This window comes from Phocoena sinus, chromosome 16, assembly GCF_008692025.1.
Source record: "Phocoena sinus isolate mPhoSin1 chromosome 16, mPhoSin1.pri, whole genome shotgun sequence".
In the NCBI taxonomy this organism is placed as follows: Eukaryota; Metazoa; Chordata; class Mammalia; order Artiodactyla; family Phocoenidae; genus Phocoena; species Phocoena sinus.
In genome coordinates, this window is record NC_045778.1 from 21,466,047 (window position 1) to 21,487,705 (window position 21,659).

The window sequence follows — 21,659 nt, forward strand, 5'->3', positions numbered from 1 at the left end:
ACTGAGCCTGTGCTCTAGAGCCTGCGAGCCACAACTACTGAGCCCGCATGCCGCAACTGCTGAAGCCTGCACACCTAGAGCCTGTGCTCCGCAACAAGAGGAGCCACCGCAATGAAGAGTAGCCCCTGCTCACCGCAACCGGAGAAAGCCCGTGCGCAGCAACGAAGACCCAATGCAGCCAAAAATAAAAAATAAATTTATTTTTAAAAAATATAAGTACATATATAGTTTTTTGGGTTTTTTTTTTTTGATGTGGACCATTTTTTAAAGTCTTCATTGAACTTGTTACAACATTGCCTCTGTTCCATGTTTTTGGTTTTTTGGCACAGTGGCATGTGGGATCCCAGGTCCCTGACCAGGGATCAAACCCACACCCCCTGCATTGGAAGGCAGAGTCCCAACCACTGGACTGCCAGGGAAGTCCCCATTTGTTCTGTAGGTTCTGCCACATTCTGAATTTTGCTGAGACATCTCCATCTGTCACTTTACAAGCTCCTTGTCCCCCTGCATCTAACGTAATAGATAATTAGATCGAGAAGTGTACCCAGTGTCCAGTTGTCCCTCTGTCTTTTGATGTTAACAGCAAGAGGTGATCATTGCCTAAATGTCAGGTCACTGTGTTAACGGTGACCTGTACTCTGTGCCATTCATTGGACAATTTCCACAGGGACTGTTCCCCAAATGGCAGGCAGAACTCTCCCATCTTGAGTTTCCTAGTCCTGTGTCTTTGTGTTTCTCAGGTGTGTCTGTCTAAGGATTTATCCTTACATTTATAAAAAATCTTTATTTTAATTTTCGTCTGGGCTATTTTAGTTTTCATCTGGGCATTCTTCCAGCTAGGTCTTTTGAGGTCAGCACTGTGTATCACAGTGGTTTATTGAGCTCCTACTACAAGACAGTATTGCATAATGATTAAAGGTGTGGGCTCTGGAGCAAAACTGCCTATTTATTGTATGTGACCTTTGATAAATTATTAATCTCTCTAGACTTCAATTCCTAATCTGCAGAATGGGAATAATAATAGTATTTCACAGAGTTCTGAGGATTAGATGATTTAAATATAGAATGTTAACTGGTTCATAGTAATGATAGACCATTATTAATCATGTGCCAACCACTTTCCTAGTCACACATATATACTGAGCACCTACTATGACTTTTTTTTTACACTACTGATTTTTTAAAATTAATTTATTTTTGGCTGCATTGGGTCTTTGTTGCTGCGCGCAGGCTTCCTCTAGTTGCAGCGAGCAGGGGCTACTCTTCATTGCGGTGCGCGGGCTTCTCATTGAGATGGCTTCTCTTGTGGCAGACCACGGGCTCAGTAGTTGTGGGAAGATCTCACATGCTGCAGAGCAGCTAAGCCCATGTGCCACAACTACTGAAGCCTGCGCACCTACGGCCTGTGCTCCGCAGCAAGAGAAGCCACTGCAATGAGAAGCCCGCGCACTGCAACGAAGAGTAGCCCCTGCTCGCTGCAACTAGAGGAAGCCTGCGCGCAGCAACAAAGACCCAATGCAGCCAAAAATAATAAAATTAAAAAAGCAACCTTGCCTCACCTGCTAACGTTCCTTATCTCCTCCTTTGTTTCCATAACACTTAACCATCTGACATTATAGTTTATTTAATGTCTTTCCCTATACTAGGGCAGAAAGTTTTTTAGTTGCTGAATTTCCAGATCCTAGAACAGTGCCAGGCAAATAACAGGCATTTTAAATATTTATTGAATGAACGAATTAGTCATTTGAAGTGTGGGAAATGCTCTGATAGGAAGCCACACTGGCAGCAAGAGTACCTGTTAAAAGTAATTCAGAAGATGATGGTCTAAGTCACTGGAGATGAAAAGTAGACCAATGTAAGAGCTTTTTAGAAGGTGGACTGGAGGTGGCTAGTACTGGGTTTTACATTTAAGGATGAGAGAAGAAAGGAGAGTGAGTGTACGAAATCATCAGCTTGGTGTATGGTGGTGTCACTCACTGAGATGCAGAACTTAAGAGCAAATTTTGGTGTGGGAGGGAAGGGGTATGTGAAGAGGAAACTGATTAGTTCCAATTTGAACATACTGATATACAGGAGTCAGTGGGACATTCAGGAGCAGTTGTTCCAGTTGAGAGATGAATATTACATTCTAGAGCTCCAGAGTGCCATCTGGCCTGGAGACCCAAGTTTTGGAAGTGAGCAGCCCATGTAATGAAAGTCTTGGAAGTGGGTAAGATCTCCCCGGGACAGAATTTAGGAAAGAATCCTGAGGAGCACTAACATTTATAAAGGACAGGTGTTTAATTTCATTTATTCCTAATAATTATTCTGTAGAGATAAGTAATATTATCATTTATGTTTTACTTGAGAAACCTGAAGCTTAGAAAATTAGAAGCTAATCAGTTTGAAGCAGATCTGAGATTCAAACTTTGTGTCTATGAGCCTCCAAAATCAGTGCTCCTTTGTGTATCTCAAAGTATTTTATATACCCAGCTCTTGAGAGCAAACCTTCTCCGGCCTGGCCCCCGCCCCTCGTATTTGACGATAATTTTGGAAAGTTATGTAATGGACAAAGCCTTGCTTGAAGTGTCTTGTCACAGCTCTGGCACTTAACTCTTGTATTACTTTGAGATGTTGTACATATCCCTACAACCTGTATTTCAGGGTTGAAGTGAAAATACTTTTCGATCACTCAGTGCTTTTTACATTCATAGAGGCTATGTATTTTTTTTTTTTTTTTTTTGCCCGCGCCATGTGGCATGCGGCATGTGGGATGTGGGATCTTAGTCCCCTGACCAGGGATCAAACCCGTGTTCCCTGCCTTGGGAGCGCGGAGTCTTTTTCTCTGGACCACCAGGGAAGTCCCGAAGCTATGCATTAATAACAATACACGGATCCTTGTTACATTTTTATCCAGTGATGGGCTGGGTTATATACTGTCAAAAGGTTTCTGCCTTTCAGCTTATATCAATTAACGAGAGTACTTAACCAGCTATGTTTGTAAACAATATTTCCTTGTGATCTGCTGAAGTCAATCGATATTTTTAAGCATCTACAACTTCACCGGGTCAACAAGAGAGAGACTCACCACCGCAGAGGGCGGGGCTGGAAGTGGGACTATCGCCAGGACAGGTTCCTTTCCATGACAACGGTTGCTATGGTGACTACTACGCCTTCCCATTGGTCACTGCCAAGCATATTGCCTTGCCCCTGGCGGACGTCATTGGATAGCGTTCTGCAGTGCGCAGGCGTAGGGCTGTCGGGGGCCGTAGGTGAAGTGTCGCAAAGCAGAAGGAAGGCGGGAGTCCTGTTTGCAAACATTGAGGAAACCGAGGTTGTGGAGGACGCTATGGCGGATGCTCCGTGGGCCGAGATTCGTGAGAAATTCCAGGCTGCGCTAGCCTTGTCTCGGGTAGAATTGCATAAAAACCCGGAAAAGGAACCGTACAAATCCAAATACAGCGCCCGGGCGCTGCTGGAAGAGGTCAAGGCTCTGTTGGGCCCTGCGCCTGAAGACGAGGATGAGCGACCTCAGGCCGATGACAGCTTGGGCGCAGGGGACCACGCCTTGGGACTGCCGGCTGAATTGGTGGAGGCCGAGGGGCCCGTCGCCCAGGGGGCAGTGAGGCGGGCGGTTATTGAGTTCCATCTCGGGGTGAACCACATCGACACGGAGGAGCTGTCGGCGGGGGAGGAGCATCTGGTGAAATGCCTGAGGCTACTGCGCAAGTACCGACTGTCGCACGACTGCGTTTCACTCTACATCCAGGCTCAGGTGAGAGCGAGCCCGGCCCTGGTGTTGGCTGGAGGCCAGTGGGTGGCGAGGGGCCCCAACTCTTGCCGAGACCAAAGGCAAACGTATAAGACACGATTTGTCCCCACGTGTTCGCACTTTTGTGATAAGCGGCTTCCAAACTCCCTCTCCACCCTCTTCGCACACTCCACCAGCATTACTTAATTGCTTTGCGTAGTCGTGGTCAACGCGTTGGTTTCCCGAGACCCTCCAACTCTCCACCATTCCAAATCCTGTTCATTCTGTTAAGAAAAATCCAAGGTAATTTACTTCTTAATTTAAGGTCTCAAGGAAATTGTAAAGAATGACCAGAGTACATTCTTAATTTGAAACAAAATATCTAAAATCTTACGTTTCTGTTCTTGCCATAGTCATTCGTTTGCTTCCCAGGGAATTCCTGCCTGTTCTTCAAAACCGATCTCAAGACTCACCTCATACTTATATATAACTTTCTTTGGATCATTTTGTTCTGAACTGACCTCTTCCTCCTACCTCTGAATTCTTAAAATACTTGTTTTCTATTTATATGGTGCTTGGTTTATTAAGAAATAAGTCTGACATTGTGGTCAGGAACATAACAGTTCAGAATACAAATATGTATGAACTTTTTTTTAAAGTTATTTATGTATATTTAATTTATTTACTTATTTATTTTTTGGCTGCGTTGGATGTTTGTTGCTATGCGCGGACTTTCTCCAGTTGCAGAAAGTGGGGGCTACGCTTCACTACGGTGCACGGGCTTCTCAATGCGGTGGCTTCTCTTGTGGAGCACCGGCTCTGCAGTTGTGGCACGCAGGCTCAGTAGTTGTGGCTCACGGCCTCTAGAGCGCAGGCCCAGTAGTTATGGCTTACGGGCTTAGCTGCTCTGCAGCATGTGGGATCTTCCTGGACCAGAGCTCGAACTCGTGTCCCCTGCATTGGCAGGTGGATTCTTAACCACTGTGCCACCAGGGAAGCCCTTGTATGAACTTCTTGTGTCAGGTACTTTGCTTAAGTAAGCTCACAAACCCTTACATTCAGTAGTTCAAGTTCCTAGTATATGTGATCCAGGGAACATTTACCACAATTGATCTTATGGTGAGTAGGTCTCAAAGAAAAACCTCAGAATTAAAAAGGAAATTGTATAGGTTATATTCTGTTATCATGGCCCAATTAAATGAAAAGCTACATATAACAGGAACTATATCTCTTTTTGCTCACTATTTGTAATCTCAGTCCCTGGCACATAATAGGCCCATTCTAAATATTTGTTGAGTGGATGAATGATCTAATGAAATCCATAAGATATTGAATTCAAACAAAATCTCAGTTATTTGAAATTTTCTTCAACCATTTGGCTGCCTAAAATCTTAATGAACATTAAAAAGAGTACTTCAATATCTCAAAAATTGAATTAGAAACCTTCCTTAATGTAATATAGGATCTCCAGTATTTGCTGTATTTTATTGATTTTAATATGCATGTTCTTAAATATATTAATATCTCTGAAATCAGGATCCATCTTACAGCTGATTGATTTTGTGTCATAATTTTCTTGGCAATGTTTTCTTGTTGATACATAAAATGTGTCTTAAAACTTGTGACATCGTACGCTCAATGAATTACAGTATTTTGAACAGTCAGCCTTTTCTGAAGGGTGAATTATTAGAGATATTTTTACTAAAACCAGGAACAAAACCTTGATTAGATGTTCTGGCCGTTGCAACAGTATAGAAAGCAAATAAGAATATCAATCTTTAAAAATAAAAATCAACTTTTTTTTTTTTTTTTTTTTTTTTTTGTGGTACGAGGGCCTCTCGCTGTTGCGGCCTCTCCCGTTGCGGAGCACAGGCTCCAGATGCGCAGGCTCAGCGGCCATGGCTCACGGGCCCAGCCGCTCTGTGGCATGTGGGATCTTCCCGGACCGGGGCACGAACCCGTGTCCCCTGCATCGGCAGGTGGACTCTCAACCACTGCGTCACCAGGGAAGCCCCCAAAATCATCATTTTTATATGTGATCCTTATATACCTAAAACACCTAAAGTCATCAACTGTAAAAGTCTTAGAACTATCAGTCTGATAAAACAGGAGGATATAAGGTAAATATATAATATCAGTAATATTCTATATATAAGCAAAAACTTGTTAAAATATTATTTTTAGAAATTGCATTTACAAAAAGAGTATTGGGGTAATAGAACTGATAATCGTAAAAGGAATGATATACCATGTTCCTAGGTGGCAAGATTAAACATATCATTTTCCTAATGTTCATTTATAGGTCTGATGCAATTCCTGCTGAAATCACAATAGGCTTTCTTTTTTCTTAGAACTGGACAAAATGAATATGTTTATCTGAAAGAATAAAGAAAAGTGAATATAAAAATATGAAAAGAAAAGTAATGCACTGGAACTAGACTGGGAGGTACAACAGTAGTATTTTAATTAGATTGGGCTTATGCTAGTCTGTTTCTGAACTCTACTGTTCAGTTGATCTGTTTATTCCAATGGCATTACCACTCTATAGCATTTTATTACATTTAATATTTGCTATATATGATGAGAGATTTGACCTCACTACTAATAAAGCAAACTGAAAGAATGAGATAGAAAAATTGTATCACATTGGCAGAGATTATTAAAGATATTGGTTACGTTTATTGTTGGAGAAACTATGAGGAGATGGATACTGCCCATTAGCATTATCGCTAGTGGAAATATAAATTCATAGAACTTTCTGGAGATCAGTAGGTATCAAAACTCTTGAGTCAAGACTTTGACTTAGGGCTTCCCTGGTGTTGCAGTGATTAAGAATCCGCCTGTCAATGCAGGGGACACGGGTTTGAGCCCTGGTCCTTGAAGACCCCACATGCCACGGAGCAGCTAAGCCTGTGTACCACAACTACTGAGCCTGCGCTCTAGAGCCCGTGAGCCACAACTACTGAGCCCACGAGCCGCAACTACTGAAGCCCGTGCTCCTAGAGCCCGTGCTCCACAACGAGAGAAGCCACCACAATGAGAAGCCCACGCACCGCAACAAAGAGTAGACCCCGCTTGCCGCAACTAGAGAAAGCCCATGCACAGCAACGAAGACCCAATGCAGCCAAAAATAAATAAGTAGTAAAAAAAAAAAAAAAAAGACTTAAAAATTTCACATCAATATTCTAAAATAATATTGAGACAGGTATGCAAAGGTAGGTTAACATGGATGTTTGTCACAGCATTGTTAGTTTCAAAAAAAGAATAAATTAAACATTAGTGAGATCTATAGTTAAATAAATACTGGTACATCCATACAGAAGAACAATATGCAGCCATTAGAAATAATGATTTATACTTGTTAACCAAAACTATCAATACTAAGAGGAGAGGGAAGACTAAAAGGCATGTTTGGAATTACATAGAGTGATTCCATTTTGGCAAAAGACTACCTGTGTGTGTGTATGTATGTGTAGGAAAAAGTTTGAAAGTATCAGTCCATGGGAATTTGTGATATTCTGACTCTTTTGTCTCAATCTGGTGTCTCCTTTCTGGGAAACTATAGATATACAGGACCTGGACCCACATTAGATTATCAAGGAAGACCTTCCCCAGAAGAAGGGGGCCTTAGGAATGGTTTTTATCTGGTTTTCCTTCTAATTTGTGCTATCAGCAATATACACTTGCATTTCCTGAGTGAAATTTAACTTGACAAATTAGTAGATTATTCTCCCCACTGCCAGGATACATATATATAAGGAGGGCAGTTTTTGTGTGTTTATAGCTTTATTGAGGTACAATTGATGTACAATAGACTGCACGTATCTAAAGTATACAATTTGATGAACTTTGACATCTTTATATTCTCATGAAACAGTTACTGCAATCAAGGTAATGAACATATCCATCACCACTAAAAGTTTCCTTGTGTCCCTTTGTAATTCCTCTCTCACTCCTTTATTCTCTCTCCCTTCTCCTTGCCCTCCTCCACCACATTTTCTAGAATTTCATAATGGAATCATATGGTGTATACTCTTCTTTTGGTCTGACTTCTTTCAATCCACGTCATTATTTCATTGCTGCATCTGAGATGATTTTTTTTCTTCCTTTTTTAGTCTGTTAATATGGTGAATTACATTGATTGATTTTCCAATGTTAAACCAACCTTTCTTTCCTGTGATAAACTCCACTTGGAGTTTTTGCCAAGCCAAACAAGTAAAATATTACCCTTTTATATGTTGTTGGACTGGATTTGCTAAAATTTTGTTAATATTTTTTGTATCTTTGTTCATGAAGGTTATCAGTCTGTAGTTTTCTTGTTGTGTCTTTGGTTTAGTATGAGATGGGAAGTGTTCTTTCCTCTTTGCTTTTCTTGATGAATTTGTGTAGAGTTGGTATTATTTTTTCCTTACATTTTTGGTAGAAGTCACCAGTAGTACTTTTTTTAGCAGTTTTTGTTTTATATTTATTTTTTTTCCTTACCTATTCTGTTATCCCAAGGGCAAGAACATGATGTTGCTTTGTGAATGATACAGTACTTTCTGATGTATTATGGGATTTATATTGTAAAAATAATTCATGTAGAATGTCAAAAGCAGTCACCTATGTGGAGTAAACACTGAAAAAAACATTAACACTATTAATTTTGAAAAATCAAATCAGTTCTAGATCCCTTGCATGGTCCTTAACTTCAGGACCTCAATAGGTTATGGTTAAAAAAAGCCTTTAGTCGTTTATAGACACACTCTAGGGTCTCTACTTGATTTAAGATTTATCACACACCAGAGTTGTTGCTTTCTGTGGCACAGCCTACCCTGGATCTAGCAGCCTAAATGCATCACCATCCCGTCAAAATAGAGTAAATGTGGCTAACCAGTTCCTGGTAGTGAGTGTGTCGCTAATCTGTCTAGGCTAGGTACAGTCTGCTGGGGTTGTGCTGGTGTCATGGCCAAATGGAGTATCTCAAGGACTGTTGTCAGAGGAAAAATAAGCTGACCTAGGGAGTGAGAAAAGGTGACTTGTGGATTCATTTCTAAATTCAAGAAATGAATATTAAGGGAGATTATATTCTCTGAGGCTAGGTGGGCAGAATAATCGGTAAATTAGTAGTGGGCCAGAGCCCTTTAAGCTTCCCCAGGGTACCGCAAAGGATTGCATAAGTAATATAGAGGAGAGAACTGCCCAATCTCAGTAATTTATCACTATGACCTACCTGCAGTCCTAGACACTGAGAACTGATCAAGTCACTTAAAAAAAAATTATAGAATAGGTATATTACATGAAGCCATGAGACCAGAGGTCTGTGTTTCAGGGCAGTGATCATGTCACCTTTAAACTGTAGGGTTTCTAAACATGTTTTTTTGTGTCATGTACCCCTTTTGCAATCTACTGAAGCCTGTATTTCATGAAACAGAATAATGATTTTAAATGTATAAAATAAAATGTAGGGGTTATAAAAGAAACCAATAACATAGAAGTTACTAAAATATTTTTTAAAACAAATGTATGATATAGTGATACATGAGCTTCCTTATTAACACATTAAATAACATCTGTGTCTAATAACTTCCATAATTTTAAAGTACTAATGAATATAAATGGTATTTTGAGATATCTGCAAGCTGTAATATGAAGATTTTTTTCACTTCTGTAGGCCACAGAAATCCCAGGTACTGTAATACTGTTTCGTAGGACATAGTGAAAATAAGTTTGTAATAGTTCTCCATCTACATTCATAGACTCTGAATTCTCTTCATGGGTAACTTGTGGGTCCTTGGGCCCAGGTTAAGAATTTGCTTTAAAAACTTTGTTTTCCTTATTCTGTTCCCTTCCCTAGGGAGGTAAGCAAAAGATGTTGGAAGCCCAGCCTCAGAGGTATCCCTGTGCCTGAAAGCCTGTCACAAGCGTTGGGAGGCAGAGTAACCCGTCTAAAGGGGAGCTAGTCTTGAATCCTGACCATGTAAACAGGCTTGATTTTCCCTATACAGAGTCTGATGAAGAGTCCTGTGGCAGGGGAAAAACTGGCTTAGTTTTAAAAATGTAACATTGTACCCCTAAATGTAGCAGATTGAAACAACAAACTTTTATTATAACAGGAATCCAGGCATGGCTTAGCTAGTTGCTTCTGGCTCAAGGTCTCTCATCAGATTGTTGGCCTGCTTGGGGCTGCACTTGAAGGCTCAGCTTGGGGAGAACCTGCTTACAAGCTCACTCACGTGGTTGTTGGCAGGATTCAGTTTCTTACAGGTTGTTGGTCTGAGGGGCCTCGATTCCTTGCTGGCTGTTGACCTCCCAGACCATGTGAGTCTATCCATAGGGTTGTTCAGAATATGGCATTTGGCTTCCCTCAGAGAGTACAAGCAAGAGGGAGCACCCAAAATGGAACCACAGTGGTTTGTAACCTGATGTTGGAAGAGACCCTCTATCACTTTTGCCATATTCTATTTGTTAGAAGCAAGTCACTAAATCCAGCCCAGACTTAAGGGGAAGAGATTATACAGGGCATGAGCACCAGGAGGCAGGAATCACCAGGGAATCCATCTTAGTGGCTGCCTCCCACGACGTAAGGACAGTAGTATTATGAATAATTAATTCATGGTTAATCAGACTGTGGTATTGATACTATCTGATAGGTAAGTATTGACTTTGAAACTATGAAAACTACTTCATTGGAAGATTTATATTGTCATTATTTGTCTTTATTTTCCAGAATAACCTGGGTATCTTGTGGTCTGAAAGAGAAGAAATTGAAACTGCACAAGCTTATCTAGAATCATCAGAAGCTCTATATAATCAGTATATGAAAGAGGTATGTTGCATGTCAGATAAATTTTAATCTTTTTTTTTTTTTTTTTTTTTTTTCAAATTTATTTATTCATTTATTTATTTTTGGCTGTGTTGGGTCTTCGTTTCTGTGCGAGGGCTTTCTCTAGTTGTGGCAAGCGGGGGCCACTCTTCATCGCGGTGCGCGGGCCTCTCACTGTCGCGGCCTCTCTTGCTGCAGAGCACAGGCTCCATACGCGCAGAGCTCAGTATTTGTAGCTCACGGGCCCAGCTGCTCCGTGGCACGTGGGATCTTCCCAGACCAGGGCTTGAACCCATGTCCCCTGCATTGGCAGGCAGACTCTCAACCACTGTGCCACCAGGGAAGCCCTAATCTTTTTTTTTTAAAAATATTTGTTTGGCTGCACTGGGTCTTAGTTGTGGCACGTGGGATCTTCATTGCAGTGTGCGGGAACTTCTGGTTGCGGCGTGTGGGATCTAGTTCCCTGACCAGGGATCGAACCTGGGCCCCCTGCATTGGGAGCCTGTAGTCTTAACCGCTGGACCACCAGGGAAGTCCCTAAATTTTAATCTTTGATTGAAACTAGTCAAGAATTGACATTAAGAATTCCTCACTCATAATATTGGAATATGACTTTTCAGTATACTTTGGGACCTCTCTATAGAGCTGTCTAGGTGGTCATCTAATAGCTGAAATTATTTTATATTAAAAACTTCAGAGTTCTTTTTTTTTTTTTTTTTTTTTTTTTTTTTTTTTTTGCGATACGCGGGCCTCTCACTGCTGTGGCCTCTCCCGTTGTGGAGCACAGGCTCTGGACGCGCAGGCCCAGCGGCCATGGCTCACGGGCCCAGCCGCTGCCGCGGCATGTGGGATCCTCCCGGACCGGGACACGAACCCATGTCCCCTGCATCGGCAGGCGGACTCCCAACCACTGCGCCACCAGGGAAGCCCAACTTCAGAGTTCTTAAAAATAACCCTTGGATAAGGTCTAATGGCAGCCTTAATCCAAATATTGTGTAAGAAATATTAATAATTAATAATTGTGTAAGAAATATTATTCTGATATCCTAAAATACTGATATTTGCATGTTTTCATCTATAATCTAAAATTTCTGTTTTGATTTCCACTGAGGATAGCAGTGCTTAAAGGAAGGCAAACAACTACCTAAGCAAAATATCTGAAATATTGGAGGCACTGGTTCTCAAATTTCAGCATGCATCAGAATCACCTGGAGGACTTGTTAACACACAATGCTCATCCCCAGACTCTGATTCAGTAGGTCTGGGTTGGGACTTGAGAATTTGCATTTTTAACAAGGTGCCAGGTGCTGCTGCTAGTTTGAGTACTGCACTTTGAGAACCACTGCTTCAGGGCAGTGATTTTCAATAATTTTTTTTTTTTTTTAACTGTAAAACCCTTCTGAAATACAGTATGTAAAAACTGATTGAGGTACTCTGGTTAAACAGATCAGAAGAACCCTGAGCCCAATCCACTACAGATACCTTCTTCCCTCCCCGTTGTGGTAGTACAAAAGAGATGCTGTAGAACTTCTAGGGCTCTGGAGAGCCTAAATTGAAAACTTTTACTTTAGAGGGTCACGGTCCTACAAAGGTGAACTTTGTAACACCACTGTGTTACCGTTCATTTCCTTAGTAAATTTTACCTACCACTTGTCAATCTGGAGGAGGCTATACTTGTTTGGGGGCAAGGAGGTAGATAGGAAATCTCTGTACCTTCCACTCAGCTCTGCTGTGAACCTAACACTGCTCTAAAAAGTGAAGTCTATTAAAAAAAAACGTGGCAGTCTTCTAAAATTAAAATGGATTTAGTTAATTTTGTTTTGAGGCTATGTGTAGCACTTCTTTCTTTTTTTTTAATATTTATTTTTGGCGCTTTGGGTCTTCGTTGCTGCATGTGGGCTTTCTCTAGTTGTGATGAGTGGGGTCTACTCTTCGTTGCAGCGCGCAGGCTTCTCATTGCAGTGGCTTCTCTTGTTGCGGAGCATGGGCTCTAAGCACGCAGGCTTCAGTGGTTGTGGCACACAGGCTTCAGTGGTTGTGGCACACAGGCTTCAGTAGTTGTGGCTCACGGGCTCTAGAGCGCAGGCTCAGTAGTTGTGGCACACGGGCTTAGTTGCTCCACGGCATGTGGGATCTTCCCAGACCAGGGCTAGAACCTGTGTCTCCGGCATTGGTAGGCGGATTCTTAACCACTGCGCCACCAGGGAAGTCCCAAGCACTTCTTTAAATAACCAGATATTTTGAGGTTTTTCAAGTCCAGGGTTAAGAATCAATGTCTTATCAAGTTCACCAGTGATTTATACTTTGCCAAATTTAGTGGTAAATTCTTAGTCCTTATCTTATTTGACCTATCAGTAGCATTTGGCATAGTTGATCAATCTAGCCTCTGGCTCAGTTGATTAGTCTCTCTTCCTTGACATACTTTTTAAATTTAGCTTCTGCTTGTCTGTTTTTCCTTCTTTTCAGTCCTTGTTGCATCCTCCTTATATCCCCAACCTCTGAACAGTGGGGTACCCAGAGTTCAGTGTTTGGATGTCTTCTCTTTCCATCTGCATTCATTCCCTTGTTCTAAATATCATCTCTGTGCTGATGACTCCCAAATTATATCCCCAGTCTGTACCTCTCTAATTCCAGACTTGTCTGTCCAACTGCTGATTTGGCACTTGTACTTTTTATGGAGTAGGTATCTCTAAAACTACTAACACTGAGTTTCTGATAGCCTTCCTCTCCCTACCTTGCTTGCTATAAACACCAGCTTCTTTCTTCAGTTGTTGAGGCCTAAAACCTTGGAGATGCCTCTTCTCCTCACACTATCTAATACGTCAGCAAATTCTGTTGGCTTTACTTTTAAATTCTGTCTAGAATCAGACCACTGCTGTTATCATCATCTCTTGTTGTAGTCTCCTAGTTGGTCTTCCTGCTGTCATACCCCCTTCAGTTCAAAGGTAAATCAGACCACATCACTCCTTTCCTCAAAATTTTCAGTGGTTTTCCCATCTTACTCAGACTCCAAAGACCCTTGAAGACCAGCAAGTTCATTTTCTGATCTGGCTACCATTATTTCTCTGATTTCATCTACTATTCTCCCCTGTCTTGTTCTGTTTTAGCTATACTGGCCATCTTGTTCTAAAACACAGCAGACAAGCTCCCAATTCAGGGCCTTTGCCCTTCTCTGTTTCCTCTGCTAATGCCACTCTTCCCCTAGATATCTACCTGGGTCACTCCCTCATTTCTTTCAGATTTTTTTAAAAATAAATTTATTTATTTTATTTGTTTATTTTTGGCTGTGTTGGGTCGTCATTGCTGCGCGTGTGGGCTTTCTCTAGTTGCGGAGAGCGGGGGCTACTCTTCGTTGAGGTGCACACGGGCTTCAGTAGATGTGCTCGCAGGCTCTAGAGCGCAGGCGCATGGGCTTAGTTGCTCTGCGGCGTGTGGGATCTTTCCGGACCAGGGCTCGAACCCATGTCCCCTGCATTGGCAGGCGGATTCTTAACCACTGCACCACCAGGGAAGCCCCATTTCTTTTAGATCTTGACTCAGACATCTCCCATCTAGTGAGAACTCGTTGGCCACTCATCTGACACTGTAGACCACCCCTCCGCAGCACTTCCTATCCTATCCCCCTTTCCTGCTGTTTTTGCTTTGCACTTATCACTAACATATTCATTTTAATGATTTATTTATCACCCATCTTCAGTACTGGAAAGATAAGCTCCAGGACAACAAGGATATTTTTACTATTATATTCACTGCAGCATCTACAACAGTATCTATTTCTTGATAACAAATGATATTCTGCCTTGTTCAGCCAGATCAACCAAAAAAAGAACAGTGTTACTGCCGTGGGAATGCTTGAATGAATTTAATGGAGGGTTTCAGTTTTAAAATATGTAAGATAGTTTTCAGTGGGAGAAGTTTAATTGCTTATATGGTTTTCTACTTGTTTGGTATCAGTCAATAATTAATAATTCTGAATAAAAATATTTTTAATATTTCATAAATTATTGACCTAATGGTGGTAGAAGTTAGAATGTCATTTTTAAAAATCTGTAGATACAAAATGTAGTTCTAGATAAAGGAGAGATCTAAACAGAGTGGAGAATCACTGAATTTGAAGATAGGAAACCTGGGATTTCTAGTTTGACTTTGGTTGTAATGAACTGACTTGGGAGAATTCAAATTTTCTGTGCCACCTATTCCTCATTTGTAAGATGGGGATACCCCTCCTGTCTCAACAATACAGAAGTGTTACGGGGATCAGATAATAAAGTAGTTAATGCAGAGTCACTAAAAATACACTATCTAATAATTGCAGAATGGTTAAATAAATTATGATATTCTTAGCAAGGGAATGTGATATAACCATTAAAATGATAAATATTTAGATCAATACATGGAAAAGGGGTATAATATGTACACCTTGATTACAACTATATTAACATTGCAGGTAAGGCCCTGCAAAGATGAACTAGATATAAAAACTAACATTTTAGTTTCATAAAACTAACATTTTAGTTTTAGAAGATGTAACTAATAAAAACTAGTATTTATTGAGTGCTTAAGCAGGCTACATTTTATTCTCACAACAATACTATGAAAGAGGTACTGTTATTCTCATTTATAGGTAAGGAGTTTGTGATTCAGTGAGGTTAGCATATACTATGTGACACAATCAGAATTTAAATATGGTTCATAACCCCAAACTTTGGTTCTTTCTACTCTACCATGCTACCTTCCAAGGTAATATTATAGTTAAATAGTTAGTGTATTAAAGGGATTCTTTTTCTCCATAAAATTGCTCAAATATAGAATAATAAAAAAGAAAATGTAGTTGTGAAGAGTTATTTATTAGTAGGTTTTGGGTGGTGGGGTGGTAAAGAGACACAATCTTATAAGCCAGAGGGATTTTAAACATTGATTCATTCATTTATTTTCAGATTTGAGATATACTTGATGTATATACTACTGTGTACATTTAAGATGTACAATGTGATGATTTGATTCACAGATACATTGCAAATGATTACCATAACAGGGTTAGTTAACACCTCCATCACCTCACATAATTACCTTTTTTTTTGTTTTTGTGATGAGAATATTTAAGATTTACTATCTTAGCAACTTTTGAGTATACAGTACAGTATTTTTTTTTTTAAGATTTATTTATTTGTTTTTGGCTGCATCGGATCTTAGTTGCGGCACACGGGATCTTTGTTGAGGCATGCGGGATTTTTCATTGCGGTGCACGGGCTTCTCTCTAGTTGTGGCTTGTGGGTTTTCTCTTCTCTAGTTGTGGCATGCGGGCTCCAGGGCGCGTGGGCTCTGTAGTTGTGGCATGCAGGCTCTCTAGTTGAGGTGCACGAGCTCAGTAGTTGTGGCGTGTGGGCTTAGTTGTTCTGCGGCATGTGGGATCTTAGTTCTCTGACCAGGGATCAGACCCGTGTCCCCTGCATTGGAAGGCAGATTCTTTACCACTGGACCACCAATGAAGTCCCTACAATACAGAAGTATTAACTATAGTTAACATGGTGTACAATTAGATCCCCAGAACTTATTAATCTTATAACTGGAAGTTTGTACCCTTTGCCAAACATTTCCCCATTTCCCCCATCACCTCAGCCCCTGGCAACCACCGTTCTACTCTCTGTTTCTAGTTCACCTTTTTTTTTTTAAGATTCCACGTACAAATGATACCATGCAGTATTTGGAAGATGACCATTTTAAAAGCATTTGGCACACATTATAAAATTGCTTTCCAAAAAGACTACTAATGTATCCTTACTCCACTGGTGTATGAGAATTCTCATCTCCTTCACAACTTTTCCTTATATAGCTTTAAAAAAAAATCTTTGCTAATATAGGCAAAATGGTCTCATTTTAACTCAAATTTCTTTGATTAAAGAGATTAATTTAAAAAATTTATTTTCTGTTTGTATTTTCTCTTTTGAAAGTGTTCATGGTTTTTTACATTTATTTACTCGTTTGTGTTTTCTTGCTAATTTTTTGCTCTTTTATGTTAAATCTTTTAAAATTGAGTTATAATTGGCATATGACATTATATTAGTTTAAGGTGTACAACATAATGATTCAAAATATGTATATATTATGAAATGATCACCACAGTAAGTCTTATTAATATTCATCACCACACATATTTACAGTTTTTTCTTGTGAGAACTTTTAAAAAGCCACTCTCTTAGCAACTTTCAGATATACAATACAGAATTAAAAAAAAAATTTTATTGGAGTATAGTTGATTTACAATGCTATATTAGTTTCAGGTGTACAGCAAAGTGAATCAGTTATACATATGCATATATCCACTCTTTTTTAGATTGTTTTCCCATAAGGGCCATTGCAGAGTATTGAGTAGAGTTCCCTGTGCTGTACAGTAGGTCCTTATTCGTTATCTATTTTATATATAGTAGTGTGTATATGTCAATCCCAATCTTCCAATTTATTCCTTCCCCCCACTTACCCCCTGGTAACCATAAGTTTGTTTTCTGCACCTGCAACTCTGTTTCTGTTTTGTAGATAAGTACATTTGTACCTTTTTTTGTTGTTTTTTGGCCGTGCCCCACGGCATGCAGGATCTTAGTTCCTTGACCAGGGATTGAACCCATACCCACTGCAGTGGAAACGGTAGAGTCTTAACCACTGGACCACCAGAGAAGTCCTTGTACCCTTTTCTTAGATTCCACATATAAACAATATCATATAATATTTGTCTTTCTCTGTCTGACTTACTTCACTCATTATGACAATCTCTAGGTCCATCGATGTTGATGCAAGTGGCATTATTTCGCTCCTTTTTATGGCTAATATTCCATTGTATATATGTACCACATCTTTATCCATTCATCTGTCGATGGACATTTAGGTTGGTTCCATATCCTGGCTGTTGTAAATAGTGCTGCAGTGAGCACTGGGGTGCATGTATCTTTTCCAGTTTTGCTTTTCTCTGGATATGTGCCCAGGAGTGGATTGCTGGATCATATAGAATTATTAACTATAGTCACCATGCTATACATTATATCCCCAGGCCTTATTTATTTTATAACTGGAAGTTTGTATCTTTTGACTGCCTTCATTTGCCCTTTCTGACCACCCCCCCAACCTTTTGCTTCTAGAAACCACAAGTCTAATCTGTTCTATGTATCTGTGAGGTTGGTTGGTTGAAGATCCCACACGTGAGATCACTGGTAGTATTTGTCTTTCCTTGTCTGACTTACTTCACTTTGCATAACATCCTCAAGTTCTATCCATGTTGCAAGTGGCAAGATTTCCTTCTTCTTTTTTTTTTTTTTTTTTTTTTTTTTTGCGGTACACGGGTCTCTCACTGCTGATGTGGCCTCTCCCGTTGTGGAGCACAGGCTCTGGACGCGCAGGCTCAGAGGCCATGGCTCACGGGCCTAGCTGCTCCGCGGGATGTGGGATCTTCCCGGACCGGGGCACGAACCTGTGTCCCCTGCATCGGCAGGCGGACTCTCAACCACTGTGCCACCAGGGAAGCCCTCTTCTTCTTTATTTTAATGGCTGAATGATACTCCATTGTGTGTGTGTATACACATTTTCTTTATCCATTCATCCATTGATAGACACTAAGTTGTTTCCATGTTTGGCTATTGTAAATGTTGCAGTGAACATGGGGTGCAGATAACTTTTCAAGTTAGTGTTTTTGTTTCCCTTGGATAAATAAACAGAAGTGGAATTGCTGGATCACATGGTAGTTCTATTTTTAATTTTTTTTTTGCGGTATGCGGGCCTCTCACTGTTGTGGCCTCTCCCGTTGCGGAGCACAGGCTCCGGACACGCAGGCTCAGCGACCATGGCTCACGGGCCCAGCCGCTTCACGGCGTGTGGGATCTTCCCGGACCGGGGCACTAACTGTGTCCCCTGCATCGGCAGGTGGACTCTCAACCACTGCGCCACTAGGAAAGCCCTATTTTTAATTTTTTGAGGAACCTCCAGTTGTTTTCTATAGTGGTGACACCAATTTGCATTCCAACCAACAGTACAGCAGGGTTCTCTTTTCTCCACATCCTTGTCAACACTTGTTATTTCTTGTGTTTTTAATAATAGCCATTCTAACAGGTATGAGATAATATTTCATTGTGGTTTTGATTTGCATTTCCCTGATGATTAGTGATGTTGAGTGCGCTTTCATGTGTGTGTTGGCCATCTGTATTTCTCCTTTGGAAAAATTCAGATCTTTTGCCCATGTGCTAATCAGATTTTTTTTTTTTTTTTGGCTATTGAGTTGAATGAGTTCTTTATATATTTTGGATATTAACCCCTTATTGCATATATGATTTGCACATATTTTCTTCCATTTGATAGGTTGCCTTTTCATTTTGTTGATGGTCTCCTTTGCTGTGCAGAAGTTTTTTTTTAAATGTTTGATGTATTCCCACTTATTGATACTTTATTTAACAAACATTTACAGTAGCACTTGTGGACACTGTTATAGGTGATTTACAAATTTTAACTCATTTAATTCTCACGACAACTTAAGAAGTAGATTTTTTTTTCTTTTCCTGTATGCGGGCCTCTCACTGTTGTGGCCTCTCCCATTGCGGAGCACAGGCTCTGGACGCACAGGCTCAATGGCCATGGCTCACAGGCCCAGCCGCTCCGTGGCATGTGGGATCCTCCCAGACCGGGGCACGAACCCGTGTCACCTGCATCGGCAGGCGGACTCTTAACCACTGCGCCACCAGGGAAGCCCAAGAGGTAGATATTTTTATTATTTTATAGATGAGGGAACAGATGCACAAGAGATTACATGACTTGCCGAAGTCCACACACCAGTAAGTGGCAAAGCTGGGGTTACAACCTATTGTTAACGTGGTCTGACTCCACACCACACACTTTTAACCACTATATCCTACTGCCTTCCTTAGTAGTTGGACTTAGTCTAAAACACAAGTATGAAGTGCTCCTTTAAGAACTGTGTAGTGTAGCGAGGACTCCATATCTGTACCAAAATAATGATGGCAGATAAAAGAAATGTGCTGTAAGCAGAGTGCATAGACGAAGCGTTCCTATTGGCTTTGTCGGTTTAATTCACTAGACATTTATTTTTACTTTGTGCCAGGTACTATGCATAATGCAGGGGAATCAAATATGAATAAAATATGGTCCTGACGCATGACAAGCTTTCCTTGGAGGAGAAAGATTGGAGCAAATCAACATGTTAATTACACCCACAAGAAATTTTAAAATGTACTTTTAGGTTTTCTTTTTTTTTTTTTGGTTGCGTTGGGTCTTTCTCTAGTTGATGTGTACGGGCTTTCTTTAGTTGCGATGAGCAGGGGCTATTCTTCGTTGCGGTGCCTGGGCTTCTCATTGCGGTGGCTTCTCGTTGTGAAGCATGGGCTCTAGGTGTGCGGGCTTCAGTAGTTGTGGGGCGTGGGCTCAGTAGTTGTGGCTCGTAGGCTCTAGAGCGCAGGCTCAGTAGTTGTGGTGCACAGGCTTAGTTGCTCCATGGCATGTGGGATCTTCCCAGACCAGGGATCGAACCTGTTTCCCCTGCCTTGGCAGGCGGATTCTTAACCACTGTGCCACCAGGGAAGTCCCTAGTTTTTTTTTTAATTTTTATTTATTAAAAAAAAATATTTTTTTTAACATTTATTTATTTATTTGGCTGTGCTGGGTCTTAGTTATGGCATGTGTGGGATCTTTAGTTGCAGCATGCAGGATCTAATTCCCTGACCAGGGACTGAACCCGGGCCCCCTGCATTGGAAGCGCAGAGTCTTAACCACTGGACCACTAGGGAAGTCCCTAATTTTTATTTTATACTGGAGTATCATTGATTGACAATGTTGTGTTAGTTTCAGGTGTACAGCAAAGTGATTCAGTTATACAAGTATCTATTCTTTTTCAAATTCTTTTCCCATTTAGGTTATTACAGATGTTGAGCAGAGTTCCCTGTGCTATACAGTAGGTCCTTGTTGGTTATCTATTTTATTTTTCTTTTTTCTTTCCTTTCCTTTCCTTTTTTCTTTCTTTTCTTTTCCCTCCCTCCCTTCCTTCCTTCCTTCCTTTTTTTCTTCCTCCCTCCCTCCTTTCCTTTCTCTTATTGAAGTATAGTTAATTTACAGTTGTGCCAATCTGCTGTACAGCAAAGTGACTCAGTTATACACATATATACATTCTTTTAATATTCTTTTCCATTATGGTTTATCACAGGATATTGAATGTATTTCCCTGTGCTATACATTAGGACCTTCTTGTTTATCCATTCTAAATGCAATAGTTTGCACCTACCAATCCCAAACTCCCAGTCCATCCCTCTCCCTCCCCACCCCCCTTGGCAACCACAAGTCTGTTCTCTATGTCTGAGTCTGTTTCTGTTTTGTAGGTAGGTTAATTTGTGCCATGTTTTAGATTCCACATGTAAGTGATATCATATGGTATTTGTCTTTCTCTTTCTGACTTACTTCACTTAGTGTGATAGTCTTTAGTTGCATCCATCTTGCTCTAGTGACATTATTTCATTCTCTTTCTATGGCTGAGTAGTATTCCATTGTATATATGTACCACCTCTTCTTTATCCATTAATCTGTTGATGGACATTTAGGTTGCTTCCATGTCTTGGCTATTGTAAATAGTGCTACAGTGAACACTGGGGTGCATGTATCCTTTTGAATTATGGTTTTCTCCAGATATATGCCCAGGAATGGGATTGCCGGATCATATGGTAGCTCTATTTTTAGTTTTTTAAGGAATCTCCATACTGTTCTCCATAGTTGCTGTACCAATTTGCATTCCCACCAACAGTGTAGGAGGGTTCCCTTTTCTCCATACCCTCTCCAGCATTTGTTGTTTGTAGATTTTTTTGATGATGGCCATTCTAACCAGTGTGAGGTGATACCTCATTGTAGTTTTGATTTACATTTCTCTAATAATTAGCGATGTTGAGCATCTTTTCATGTACCTGTTGGCCATTTGTATTTCTTCTTTGGAGAAATGTCTATTTAGGTCTCCTGCCCATTTTTTGATTGGATTAGAATGTACATTTAGAATATGTGTTTATAGCCCTTAATACTTTTTTTCTGAGAAATATATCCCCAAATTGCAGAATTTTAAAAGTCATGGATCTTCTACCTTGGCGTTTTAAT

General features: G+C 40.5%; 1 protein-coding gene across 2 annotated transcripts in view; it reads left to right on the plus strand.

Moving 5' to 3' along the window:
- The first annotated feature begins 3,240 nt into the window (after window positions 1-3,240).
- The window catches only part of KIFBP (kinesin family binding protein), a 39,164-nt gene continuing 20,745 nt past the window's right edge, over window positions 3,241-21,659 (plus strand). The window contains exons 1-2 of one of the 2 annotated variants that reach the window (XM_032608976.1): window positions 3,241-3,754; window positions 10,440-10,538. In XM_032608976.1, coding sequence (XP_032464867.1) covers window positions 3,329-3,754; window positions 10,440-10,538 — 525 coding nt within the window. In that variant the 5' untranslated portion in view covers window positions 3,241-3,328. The remainder of the gene's footprint in view (window positions 3,755-10,439; window positions 10,539-21,659) is intronic. The other variant, XM_032608975.1, reaches the window with a different exon arrangement.